The sequence below is a fragment of a genome, unplaced genomic scaffold (genome assembly GCF_019419815.1).
Source record: "Pyrus x bretschneideri cultivar Hongxiangsu unplaced genomic scaffold, Pyrus_bretschneideri_v1 Contig1, whole genome shotgun sequence".
Taxonomy (NCBI): domain Eukaryota; kingdom Viridiplantae; phylum Streptophyta; class Magnoliopsida; order Rosales; family Rosaceae; genus Pyrus; species Pyrus x bretschneideri.
In genome coordinates, this window is record NW_025999390.1 from 666,474 (window position 1) to 681,124 (window position 14,651).

General features: G+C 37.7%; 1 protein-coding gene across 2 annotated transcripts; it reads left to right on the plus strand.

The window, feature by feature from the left end:
- Positions 1-9,520: 9,520 nt before the first annotated feature.
- Positions 9,521-14,576, plus strand: LOC103927986 (auxin response factor 5). 2 transcript variants are annotated; one of them, XM_048577474.1, is made up of 14 exons: positions 9,521-10,132; positions 10,223-10,311; positions 10,449-10,561; positions 10,660-10,758; positions 10,864-10,920; positions 11,027-11,179; positions 11,281-11,365; positions 11,578-11,668; positions 11,787-11,951; positions 12,040-12,162; positions 12,352-12,563; positions 12,640-13,814; positions 13,915-14,105; positions 14,204-14,576. In XM_048577474.1, exons 1-14 carry the CDS (start codon positions 10,125-10,127, stop codon positions 14,343-14,345), a joined length of 2,703 nt encoding a protein of 900 aa, XP_048433431.1. In that variant the 5' UTR covers positions 9,521-10,124; the 3' UTR covers positions 14,346-14,576. The 2 variants fall into 2 exon arrangements, with proteins under 2 accessions (XP_048433431.1, XP_048433436.1); XM_048577479.1 differs by having other exon boundaries at positions 9,523-10,311.
- Positions 14,577-14,651: the final 75 nt, after the last annotated feature.

Sequence of the window (14,651 nt, forward strand, 5' to 3'; positions counted from 1 at the left end):
GTGATGGACGAATGATAGTGGTTGAGAGGTTGGCACAATTAGTACTCAAAGCTCTAACCATTCCTTAGCAGTTTATTAATTATCTATTTTTTTAAATTAGGACAAATAATTGAAAATGATTGGGATGGTTTAGCAATAAGGTTTGGTGGTTAATGGTTAGTTATTACCTATAAAACATGATCAACTCAACCTATCAGATGATCACCTTAAATATATAAGATTTATTTTGTCTTCGTAATCTTCTAGCTAGGTATGTGCAGACTGGTACAGATAAAAAGACATTTCATTTACAAATTAGAATAGAATATAACTTAAGTAATAATGACTGTTTATCCGCTTCTATTACTGAAGAAAGATAAAAAGAGGTACGAAAATGCTAGTTGCAGGTCAGAAAATGAAACACAAAGATTCTAATTAAATCCAGCAGTAATGTAATCATGTAAGTGCTTTTGTTTTCACATGGTGCAAGTATACACTGTAAAGGAGAAGGGAGGGTCTATAGCTAGCAAGCAGCCAAAGGCCAATGGGGGAAGAAGAAGAAGAAGAAGAAGAAGAAGAAGAAGAAGGAGGGAATCATGTTGTTAGGATGCCGGATTACGTCGGAAAAGACTTTGTCACGACCCTTCGTGTATTTTTCTCTCATTTTACAAACACACAGCGGCGCACAAGCAACTCGGAATCATTTCCACCTACCTGAAAACCCCATCTTCTCCCACCCCTCTTGTCTTTCTCTCTTCGATTTAATTACATTACTTGCCTATTCTAATTAAATATTTAATGGAATATAAACAACTATTTGGTTTTAATTTTTCAGTCGATGAATATAATACTAGAAAAGAGAGGATGAAACTAGTATGCGCTGTTATTGATAGAAGCCCCATACCCTCCACACGATTTGATGATGATTCCACCTAAATAAATATATAGGATGGTGTTATTCACATACTTATTTTTACCTTTCACACATCTCTCTCAATTTTGGCCATCTGATCAAATATATTGAAGAAGATCAATGGACAAAAATTAATAAAGATTTGTAAGAAGTAAAAATAAGTATGCGGACAACATTATCCTAAATATATTTATACTGTATTGTAGAACAATTCATCCTTCTGTTCTACTATAATAAAAACAGAATAAGTTATCGCTCATATATCACAGTTATATCACTTCATTTTACTCATTAGTCATGGGCCAAAAATCTTAAGTATAACTAGTTAACGGTATTCCTTCTTATTTGTAAATGACAAGTTTGATATCAATTTGTTATATTTAACTAATTGTGTGTTTTAGCAAAATCTCTTACCCTTTTTAATGTAAATATATTCTTGTATTTTGTAGTGTAAAAATAACTTTCACTTAGACAGGTGATATATGACCAATGCATAAAGGATATAAGTGATAATAATCTGTCTTGTTTTTGGTACAGTTGTAGGGTACCCTTAAGGGGGGGTCCTTCGAATTAATATTATATGAGGTACCTGCCCATACATGAAGCTGCAAACAATTGGCAATCATAAGTACATAGTGCAAATGGAATGTACTTTGAAACCCCCGCATCCCAATGAAAATGTTGACAAACGCAACCATAGTTGTCGATCCTTTTTAATATACCAATTGTCCAAATGACTGGGTATAATGCAATCTGTTTAATTAGCTGTACCATACAATCAATTCATTGAATTGGGACACGACCTCAATACAATTCCACAAACAATCCTAACATATGATGCGCTCTTCACAAAGGCAATAATGCGAGAGAGACTTTGCATGAACCGCCAACATACTATATATTATTAAATGTATATTTTTCTCTTCACGTGATAATTATAATATATTACGAATTGATAGAGAGAGGCATTTATGTGAACCTGATATAGGACATACGGAAAAAACAGAGATGTGCCTGCAGCAAACTCCCAAAAGTGCATTTCCAAAACGGCATTAAGGTGAACATCTTCAATGGCCCCTTAGCTCCTTCCCATTCCAGCATAATAGAGTTTAAAAATAATAAACCCTGCAAAAAACAAAACAAGCTGCGGAATTCATGAAGGAACTTTGTATACGGACAGTAAGAAGGCACATGTTATGCTGCAAAAATTTCAGAAAATCTAAACCAATATATTTACTGGTTCTTCAGATTCACAATCCGGGATACCGCCTCTCATCCAAAGTTCCAAACTACATGGGCCTGTTTGGTCTACTGCTCCCGTTCCATAGAGATCTGACAACTACTATGAAAAAAAAGTAATGTTATTCATACCATGTTTTTGTATCACATTTTCATACCACCTTAGATGACATTTGATGTAGACAGTCACATCATTTGAATTAATCAGATTTTTAAATTTAGTTCATTATTTAATAAACTAATAATTCAGAAAAACTAGTTTATTAAATTATGATTGTGGTATACGAGAAGTCTTTTTCCTTCATTTCCTTGAGGTTTGCAAATTTTTCAAATAATGTAGCTGTCTACATCAGATGCCACTTAAAGTAGTATAGAAATGTGGTATAAAAACATGGTATAAAATCACACTATAGTGAGTTACCATAGGGACTACCCTAAAAATTCATTGTATTCTTCAAAACTTCGTAATGTCATACAATAATGACTATATAAGTGACAATCACGATCGAAAATGCTTTCCATCAGCTGTGCCGGGCTCTTGCACAACTTCTTCCGCCTCACTTTCACACCGCTTTGTAGTTTGTAGTACTCCTACAAATTCCTTTTAACAATTCATGCAGAATACAAATTTTCTTTTCTTTTCTTTTCTTTAACAGGTTCTACATATTTAGATACAAACTTTTCAAGTTCTAGATGTCCAAGGCGAGTGAAAACCTGTCTGCAAGTGAAACATCTTCCGTTCTTCATTAAACTAAAGAAACTAACAGGAATTGCTGGCCACCCCTTGACCAAAAGCCTTGTCATGGTTCCAAATTTTATCACATTACGCTTATGAGCTCTGCTGATAAACACCCCACTCGCTATGTTTCTACGAGAATGCCAGCCATATCACTATGAGAATGTGAACTATTACGGGCAATGTTAAAATATGACACCGAAACACAGTGGTGAACAAAAGGCCGTATACGCAAATTCATCGCGAATTTCTTTGTCTGCTAGAACAGCAGATGAAAAGCCAAAGATAACAAGACGAATTGAACCTTCTCCAAATTTCACTACCTTCTAAATCAACAGCACATTACAAAATACATAACAAGACAGTGCATCTAATTTGAAAAATTAATGAAGAGCCAAGGGAGAATTACTTGAAAAGCAAGGAAGAGCTGAGCCTTCGTTGGATTGCTTGCTGGGGATTGTGACTTATCGAGGGATGTAATGCGCTACGATGTTAGTATCTGGTACCTCCAAGGCCTCCATTTCCAGGCCCAAATCAACCGGAGCTAGGGTTTTACGGCGGCGGAGCCGACTAAAATGTTAGAACACACTGCTATATGCATTTTGTTCAAGAAAAAAAAAGAAAAAAGAAAACTGCTATACGCATATTTTGGTCCGATTAATGTTGGGCGGGATTTTTATCCGTCATGGGCTAAGTCTCGCCCGGCCCAGATTTGCTTTTTGGTCTGACCAGCCCAAATTCCAGGTCTGATAAAAATAAAATGATTTTATTTTGCATAATTGCTTGAAATGATTTCTATAAATAATGTATGTAGAAAAAGAAGAAGGGAATTTTAACGAAAAGTTCACGTTTACTTTAACGAAAAACCACATTTTTACACTAAAAAGTCAATCCTGGTACTATTCACTTTACCCTTTATTTTGTCTTCATCATTAAAATTCAAAGTTTTCAAGTCCTTTTTATTAGCGTAAAAGGCTTTACCCTTTAATGAAAAACCACATTTTTACACTAAAAGTTCAATCTTGGTACTATTCACTTTACCCTTTATTTTGTGCTTATTATTAAAACTCAAAGTTTTCAAATCATTTTTATTAGTTTTCCTAAAAAATAACAGAATGGTCCTTTAGATTCTTTTACGTCACATAGAAAGGTAATTTTATATGGGGTCAAAAATATTTTTCACTTTAATCGATATTTTACGGAAAGTCCAACTACTTGAATGGACTGATAATATTAGTTCCGAGCAATATTCTAATTTAATTTAACTTAAGAGAGTTCATTATTTTAACTATGCTCTGCTTTTGAATAATCAATTTTGAATTTTCCAATATTATAGGATAAATTACATTTTACCTTTTCAAGTTTGAGGTCAATTTTAATTTTTTACAATATCTTTAAAACATTTCACTTTTATACCTCACGTACTATTTTATTTCAATTTCATACCACCGTTAAATTTTTCATCTATTGGTCTGTTAAGAGTTGACTTGGCTGCTACATTTGTGCCATATGGAAAAAAAATATTTTTGTATACATTAAAAAATATTATAATATCAACTCTATTTATTAAAATAATAATAATAATAATAAGTTTGAACAAACCCAGTAACCCATCTCCCACTCCACCCCCGCCACTCCCATGCGCTCTCTCTCTCGAATCCGGCTTTTCTACCCTCCCACTTCCCGTACACTTCGATCTCCTATTATTTTCTGCAGTCACGGTTAAGTCACGTCAACATTTTATATTGATATTTTTATAAAGATAATAAGATAAAAAATAATAATAATATAAAATATTAACGTGGTTTAATCATGATCGCACAAATAAGAGGAAATGAGAGTGTATGAGAAGTGGAGGGCAAAGAAGCCAGGTCCCTCTCTCTCATGCGCTTTCTTTCTCCCCTAATCACCCTATCCAATTTTTCAATCAACCTAAGCCCATGTTCTCTCTCCTGCAACCCCTAATCTCCTCTCTCTCATGCTCAACTCCCTCCACGACGGCGGCCTCTCAAATATCGCGTCTTTCGGTGACTTGGGAAATAAAATTTTGAAATCAATGAAATTTTTGGGGTTTTTTCTTCGAATTGAGAGCGAAAATAGAGAGATTTTTTGCGTTTCGGGTCGAATTGGTTTGTGGAGGATCTGAGCTCTTAGTGTGTGAAAACTGGAGGGATGAGGTTGGCAGAGTGGTCTGGGGGTTGCGATGGTGATGGGGAAGGGCTGCGGTGGTGATGGGGAAGGGGGTGGTTGCGGTTGCTGCTTGTGTGGGTTGGCAACCATTGGATCTGTGGATCCATGAAATAAAAAATTATTATTTTTTCACGTGGCACAAATTTTTTCACGTGAAATTAAAATAAAATAGTACATGAAATATAAAAATGAAATGTTTTAAAAATGTTGTAAGAAATTGAAATCGATCTCAAATCTAACTGAGTTAAATGTAATTTATCCAAAATTATATGTAAAATTCCCACTAAACAAGGACAGCAGAGCAATCAGTAAAGTGTGGTACCGCTTGCAATATAAAGGCCCTTTTCTATCATCTTCCATTGAAAAAAGCCCTTAAAGGCAAAAGCTGCCTAGATCATCGGCCCACCTACCAAAAAGTACCCAAGAGAGGACAATATGACTGGATCACCAATATTGACCAAATAGCAATATTAGCATATAAAAACCGAGAATGATTTCCATAAAACATGTTCATCGTTACTATAACGTTTTAGTTTAGCATACAATAACGTTTATGTGTGTTTCTTTACATTGTATTGTATTATTGAACATAATATTATATTAACAACGAACACCTTTTATATAAGTTGCTATTTCAGAAAAAGAAAGGGTGTGACAAGACAAAAAATGGAGCTCCCTCCCTCTGAGTGCGATCATAATATTTCAGAGCAGCTGTCCCCTTGCATCCCTACACGCTACTCTTCTTGCATGTTCCCCTCATACCACGCCTCATTCTTTTTCACGATTCCTCAAGTGTGGACCCCAACCTCGTCAGTCCCACCACATCATATATACGTTTGGTCGTATTCTCTTTATTAATTTTTATGGCTAATTATGGTTTTCATTCTTAAGCATGCTTAGTACGGTTTTATTTATGGTGTTAATGGAAAGCTTAATTATGGTGTTAATGTAACGATCTCAATCATTTGTTTGTTCTCTAAAGTTCCCACACTCACCCGACCCATCTTGTAATTTTAGTATTTTCGTTGGATGACATTAATATCAACTTCTTTGATTTCTGCATATAACATATTTTAAGCGTTGAAATTAATCATGATTATTGTTTATAATCCTTTGCATTTCATCTTTTTTGGTTGGGCCGGAGTGCTAAAGATAATCATCTACAAGAAACGCACTCGTCTTCGAGTACGTATGAAGATGATAAAAACTTGTGCAGACGCTTTAAGAATATAATAAAAACATGATATCTTATGTATTTTAGTCTTCTCTAACATAACGAAACTAAAATTTTCTATCATAATTTGATTAAATGATTGTTTAGAGTGGTGGGTTCCATAATAGAATGTGGGTGACACCTACACCTCCTCTAGCCCCATTGGATATATGTTGTGCAGTGTTGTAGATAGGGCCACATTTGCAAGATTAATCACTTGAGAATGAAGTGGGTGACACCAATAAAAAGCAGATATGGTATCAAGCGGATTTGGAGCGTATAATTAACGATGAAAAACTAATCCTTATATAATTAGTGAGAGATTATCTTTATATTTCTCTATGATGCACAAGCAAAAAGGACCACATCAGAATCACAGAACGTCTTCAAGGTTATCTGTGCTGCATGCCCGACACGTGTCGTCTATCGAGCGGTCGTTGGAATATACAATCGTTGAGCGTATCTATGTTAAACTAGGAATTAAGTGCTGGATTAATCTCAGAATTCGGCTAGTTTCAATTCCAAAGCTGTTGACCAGAGTGCAAGAGGGCCCCGCCCTTTTACTTGCAGCTCGATCTTAGCGTCAAATATGAACCGTCCGATCATGGTAGTCTTCATGATGGACATAATATTAAAATTTAAAAAAAATCACCGAATGAATCATACTTCCGCAAAGCAATCTTACGGAAACGATGTCGCCTAAGCCGTAATCCACCAACCCACCAAACCAGGTGCTTCTATTGTTTAGTAAGTGAGGTGGGGCCATGCCTCCATGAATAATGTTGATCGGGTCGCGTTTCGTGGGGGTAAAAAGTACTTCTTAAAAAGTGCTTCTAACATATATGTTAAGATCAGTCGTTCAATCAATCTTAAATATATTATATTTTTAAAAAAATATATATTTAAAATTATAAAAATATTTACAGTTATTCAATCAATCTCAAATATATTATTTTTTATTGGGCTATTTGTCCTATGCTACCATGCAAGTGCAAGGATAGAAAGGGAAACGTGGTTAATATGTAATCATGTGTGTGGCATGAGGAATATAATGTGGGGAAGCGTGGCAACACCATTGACCTTTTGTTAGTGGAGCCTCCAAAGTGCTCTAAAACCATCCCAAAAATCGTTGCCCAATTTTCCATTTTAGAGTCCCACATACTCAAAGATAAGTCATAAATGATGCAGACCGACCTATATCAAAAAAAGTCTAAAGTGGATTTAACCGTATCAAATTGGACCTACCAAAGTAATGTGTTACTAGACACTCTTTTTGTACAAAAACAAAGTAGAGTGCCTCCATCCAAATTTTATTTTCCTATATTGGAAAATCGTCCATCCTTCTATTGCCAACAACTAGTTAGCGTGATAAAAAAAATTAGCTAAATCAAAAACACCAGTAAGGTATTGTGTATCTTTCGATTCTCGACAAGAACACTACTAAATCTCATTGAAATTACTAAAACACAATATAAATAACCAAATTCAATAATTATTAAAGGTCCATGCAAATATACCTATAACTCATATTACATTGTGTCGAACTCATCTTCTTTCTTGATTTAGATGAATTTCAATTGCTACGAGCTTTATTCGTTTTTTGGGCAAACTGGTCAATTTATTTAGTTGTGGGAAATATAATCTCGTATTTGGGCCCACTCTCTACTACCCTCACAAAATCTCACAAGTTTTTATTAATTTGGTCTTGTTTGTATTAACGTGAAAATGTCTTATTAATTTGTCTGTACTTGAAATTTTTTCTTCACATTGCACTTAGCATTGCCTAGAATAATAATAAATAAATCTTCCTCACCCAAAAAAAAAAAAAAAAAGAAGAAGCATGTGTACACATTTTAATTCATGGAGAATGCGTGTGAGAATAAAAGAATCATGTTAGTTTGAGCGTGTAATTAAAAATGGGGGAGGATCCGGATCCGGGCGGAATAAAGGAAGCCGCGAAGTGCAGACGAGATGTGTGAAACGCAGAAGCGGCGCCGCGACGGACCAGACAGGTTCTGACACGTGTCACTCGCATGATCGTGCGCCAGCCCCATTTGATTTTGTCGTGAACAGCACGCGTGGAAGATGTGTCAAAACACCAGACGCAAAGAGCGAAAGCTTTCCAGTCTTAAAAGTTAAAAGCAACTTTACTTTCTTTCTCTCGTTTTTTTTTAAAATGGTTTATATATATATATATATATATAATTATAATTATAAAAGAAAAATAATAAAAATAAATATAGAGACGTAAATACAAGGAGAGGGGGAGGGAGGTTGAAAGCTTTGAAAGTGGGAGTGGCTTATATGCGAAAAAGCACAAAAGCTGACGGGAAGAATAGGGGACCCTGCAAATCCTCGTAATCCACGTGCTAAATTACGCTATATTTTGACACTCTTGGCTTCCATTGAACATTTGAACTCTTTCAAATTATATAACGGGAACATAATAGAATATTCGTCTAGATAAAAATCTGCTCCTTCTCTAATTGGTGATCAACGATTTATAGTCGGTCAGTTGTTTTTGGACACAATATAAGGTTGAGATAAAAAGTTAAGGCATTAAAATAATACCTATTTATTCTGCATTATTAATATCAAATTAAAGATGAGTAATTATGCATTTTTAAGCCATCTCTAATGGAGTGCTAAATGCTCAAAAGTAAAAATATAACAAAAAAAAAAAAAAAAGCTAAAAAACTGTCTCTAACAAGCAAGCTAAATTCAAGTCAACATCAGATTAATCCTTATTCGCTTTGTCAGTCGGCCAAAGGGCTATCAGGTTTGACAAACATAACAAGCCTGATAGCCCAAAGATAAGTTTATGTGGGCTCCACTTTTCTTTTTCCTCGTCTCTCTCTCCTTTCTTTTCAAATTTCTTCCTTTTCTCTTTATCTCTTGCTCGTTCTCTTTACTCTTCCCAATTCTCTCTCATAAGTTCCGTCTCTTGGAGCACACATATTAATTCAAGCCATGGATACAATGTCATGCGTTTTAATATTCTTGCTTAATATTGTCCACCCATAGAACATGTAAATATTTCTCCTTAGTAGTTCAAAAAAGACTTATTGCACAGTGCATAACGTACTAATTGAAACGTTCTGAACCAATAATGCAAAAACTCACACACTGTATCTGCGTACAAGAAGAGATTACTGTAGTCAACCAGTCCTATACTGTTTTCGTGTTCACCTAGCCTTGCTCTGCTTTTTCCCCATTTCTTTATTACTCACATTTCAACGAAAATGCCATAAAAAATCATAAAAACAATACAACGCTATTATTATGTATTATTATTTTTGCAGCACAGTTTAAAGCTGCAACGGAATCACCCTATACAGAAAAGTGTGTGCGTAGGATTGGAGCATGCATACACTCTTTCCAGTTTCAAAGCAAACGAAAGGAAAAACAAGAGAGAGGAGAGAGGAGAGAGGAGAGAGGAGGGAGGAAGGGAGAGAGAGGGTGTGTAGAACTAGTGGGTTCATCGAAAGGTCGGTTTCTTTTGGAGGGTAAAAACAAGCACTCGATTAGGAGTGGGAGAAGGAGGACAGAGAGAGAGAGAGTAGGTGCTCTCAAAAACCCAAGCTTTGGTCCGCGTGCTTGGATGAAAGGAACTGATGGGTCTTGGTTTGTGCCAAATTAAAGCCCCACTAGTTGATAAAAAAGATCCTTGGCAGTGCCTTTGTGCAGTTTTTGTTCCTTGATTTTGGTTCTACTCTGGACTGTCCTGTGGGGGTACTCCTCTTCTGCTTTTGTTCCCCTTCCATCATTGGACTGGACTGGATTGGATTGGATTGGATTGTTTGTTTTCTCATGGGATTCTCACAAATGGGTTACTCAATTCCTTGGATTTTCAGATGAAAAAGTAAGAGATTTCTTGATTTGGGGTTCTGGGTTTTGCATTAAACATGTTAAAGTTCAAATATTTGGGGTAAAATACTGAGAAATCCGCAAGAGAAATGATGGTTTCCGTGGAGGAGAAGCTCAAAACTGGATGCTTGCTTGATGAGATGAAGCTGCTGAAAGAGCTGCAGGACCACTCTGGTTTGTTTGTTCTTCCTTTTTGATTTCAAAAAGTTTGAATCTTTCAACGTACCCTTTTAATGTTGCCTTAATTAAACGGCATTTTCATCAATTTTTGTCGGAAGTTTGTTAAGGATTGTGTCTTTGGTTTGTTTCAGGGACCCGGAAGGCTATAAATTCGGAGCTATGGCACGCCTGCGCCGGCCCGCTTGTTTGCTTGCCGCAGGTTGGGAGTCTCTCGTACTACTTCCCCCAAGGACATAGCGAACAGGTTTCAAATTGTTGTCCGAATATCTGCAATTTTGATGTCTTTCTGTTTGGTCCTTGGTATTTGAGGAAACTGATGAGGGTTTTGCTGCTGAAATGTAGGTGGCGGTTTCGACGAAAAGAACGGCAACCTCACAAATTCCGAACTATCCCAATCTCCCTTCGCAGTTGCTATGCCAAGTTCAAAATGTTACACTGCATGTATGTATTTTAGCAGATTGTCACTTGTTTTCTATACATAGGAGCATACTGTCAACGAAGTCGGAAAAAACAATGATTTTAAACCGTGATTTATGTTTCCAATAGGCAGACAAAGAAACCGACGAAATCTATGCACAAATGAGCCTTAAACCAGTGAGCTCTGTAAGTTTGATTACTATTGTAATTCTTAAATTTGTCACATTTTCATCTGTTGTTAACAATTTAAGTTCGATAATATGATGTGACGAATAATTTGTCGTTCGGTCAGGAAAGGGATGTCTTCCCGGTACCAGACTATGGAATGAAGCCTAGTAAACATCCATCTGAGTTTTTCTGCAAAACTTTGACTGCAAGTGACACAAGCACACACGGGGGATTCTCCGTGCCGCGTAGGGCAGCAGAAAAGCTCTTTCCTCCCCTGGTGAGGGTTTTTTTTCCTTTATTTTGTCTACCCATTTTTGTATTGGGAAATTTTAATCAGAGGAGGATGTGGATTTACATTTTGCTTGTAATTTATGCCAGGATTTCACAATGCAACCACCAACCCAAGAACTTGTTGTCCGAGACTTGCACGATAATACCTGGACATTTCGCCACATTTATCGCGGTGAGAATGCTGAAGTATTCGTTTCTACTTCATGCTGTAATATGTAGTTGAATTCAACTTATTGGTTCTGGAAGATATAGTGTTCGAGTTTTTAACTATATATAGTGTTTTCTCTCTGTCGAAGTATCTCCAGTTTAATATTACATGCATCTGCCAGCGATTCGTTGGATTTCGATTTTTTGAGTATATCCTGTTTTTGTCCATCTATGTAGGGCAGCCGAAACGACACCTTCTCACAACTGGATGGAGTTTGTTTGTTGGTGCAAAGAGGCTTAGAGCAGGGGATTCCGTTCTATTTATCAGGTACATCGGAGTTACATCTTAAGCTATGGTGCTATGTTCGCCAAACCCTCGCAGATAGTTTACGTTGTGATGCTACCACTGTTGTCTGATTGACCATTTTTTTTCTCACTATCACAAGGGATGAGAAGTCACAGCTATTGATCGGTGTGAGACGAGCAAATCGTCAGCAAACAACATTGCCGTCATCAGTTCTATCTGCTGATAGCATGCACATTGGTGTCCTTGCTGCTGCGGCTCATGCTGCAGCTAATCGGAGTCCATTCACTATATTCTACAATCCAAGGTCCGCATGATGTGTATTCGTTTCCCTGTTCATATTTCATGTCTTTTTTGGGGATATTTTCTTGACTGCTATTTCTACTCAACCGTAGGGCATGCCCTTCAGAATTTGTCATACCTTTGGCCACATTCCAAAGGGCTGTATTTGGGACACAGCTCTCGATTGGCATGAGGTTTGGAATGATGTTCGAGACAGAGGAGTCGGGCAAGCGCAGGTAATGGATAACATCGTTGGTAACTTGTTACGGAATCCAAGTACTTTTCTTAATATTTTCAATGGTCAAAGAATGCAGCTGGTTTCAATATGTTCTGTGTAATACAATAACTACGTTATCAACACGATAATGGTGTGTTCATCACTTTAATGGGCGGAGGGAGGTTAACATTTTCGATGATCTCTGCAGATATATGGGTACGATAGTTGGAATTAGTGATTTAGATCCGCTGAGATGGCCTGGTTCGAAATGGCGAAATCTTCAGGTAGAGTGGGATGAGCCAGGGTGTTGTGATAAACAGAACAGGGTTAGTTCATGGGAAATCGAAACTCCGGAAAGTCTTTTCATATTTCCTTCTCTGACTTCGAGTCTTAAAAGACCGATGCACTCTGGATTCTTGGGTAAGTTTTACTTTCTTCTGTTTTCCAGCAGGCAACTCTGTAAATGTTTTTCTTACTACTGTTTTGGCGCTAACAGGAGCAGAAGCCGAATGGGGAAATATGACCAAAAGATCATTCATCCGGGTTCCTGAGATTGGAAACGGGAACTCTTTTCCATACCAGATTTCAAATCTATGTTCGGAACAGCTAGTCAATATGCTAATGAAACCTCAACTTGTTAATCATGCCGGAACATTAGCTACTCTACAGCAGGAATCAGCTGCTAATGTAGATTCAGTAGATATGAAGGCTATGCAGGCCAAAATCAACCAAAAGAATCCAGCTGATGGCGTAAACGCGAATGCACCATTTCATGGAATTCCACCGGGAAATCTGAACACCGTAGCCAAGTTTGGAAGCCAAGCACCAGTTGGAAGTAGCACTGAGAAGACGAAATCAGAACCTGAACTTTCTGCAGATCAGTTAAGTCAGTTGAGTTCAGCAGGGCAAGGCATCGAGGATAAATTAGTTGCAGGGTTTGCGAGTCCCTATAACATTATGAATCAGCTGACATTTGCCAACCAAAACACCAGTTCAGCGCAACTACAAACTAGCCCGCGGCCTACGCAGCCCTTGGATTCACTACTCTACCACTCTCAACAAACTGATTTACCTCATTCGGATTTCAATGGCATGAACAGTTCACTTCCATTCCTAGACAATGATGAATGCATGTTTTACTCTTCTTGCCAACCCTTTTCCGGGGCACTCACATCACCGGGGGCTTTGTCTGCGTTTGGTTTACCAGATTCTTCAACTGTTTTAACTGACGCAAATACTTCCTCCCTAACTTCAATCGGTCAGGACATGTGGGATAATAGCCTCATTAATTCAAGCAGCCTGAGAGATTTGTCGGATGAGAGCAACAATCAAAGTGGGATCTACGGTTGTCCGAACGTCGATGTTGGTAGCGGCTTAAGTACTGTCGTTGACCCTTGTGTCTCAAGCACTATACTCGATGACTTCTCTACACTGAAGAATGCCAACTTCCAGAATTCTTCGGATTGTTTGGTTAAAAACTTGAGCTCAAGCCAGGATCTTCAGTCGCAGATTACCTCGGCGAGCCTTGGAGACTCTCAGGCTTTCTCTAGGCAAGACCTGGCAGACGCCTCAGGCGGTACATCCTCGAGCAATGTAGAACTTGATGAGAGCAGTCTACTGCAGAACAGTTCGTGGCATCCGGTGGTTGCACCCATGCGAACCTACACGAAGGTAAGCAATTTTATCGAATTGAATCTTCTATTGTAACGATTTTGATTAGGTATATCTCTCACGCCGAGCCTAGAGTGATGAGTTTGGTTTTGGTTGGCAGGTTCAAAAGACGGGTTCTGTTGGGCGGTCAATTGATGTTACTAATTTCAAAAACTACGAAGAACTATGCTCTGCAATCGAATGCATGTTCGGATTGGAAGGGCTGCTAAATGATCCAAGAGGTTCAGGGTGGAAATTGGTTTATGTAGATTATGAGAGCGACGTTCTACTCGTCGGGGATGATCCTTGGGAGTAAGCAAACCAAAACTTCTGCTATAAATTTGTGTTGAAAGATTGTACTGGTACTTCAACTCAACTTTGATCGCTGTCATTTGTTAAAATTTTTGCAGGGAATTTGTTGGTTGTGTTCGCTGCATCAGAATCCTTTCGCCTACGGAAGTTCAGCAGATGAGCGAAGAAGGCATGAAGCTTCTGAACAGTGCTGCAATGCAAGGGATGAATAGCACCATGTCCGAAGGTGGCCGTCCCTAAAATGGCCGCCACTGCAGCTACAATCGCGCACAATGGTCCAGGCAGGTTGCACGTTAGGGTTTGCAACTAGGATGCAGTGCTAGGCAAGTTGATGTGGGTGCTAATGTACTTTAGCTTTTGTGTTCTAGGCGAGGTTTGATGTACTAATACCTGACATTAATTAGCAGGAAGTGAAACTAGAAGGGTACTTTAATAGTGTAATGGAAACTTTTGTGCTTCTTAAAACTTCTATATCATCCGCTAAACACGAACGAGTTTATAATGCAGAAGCAATTGATGCAGATAAACATCGAAAGCGTTCCTCGG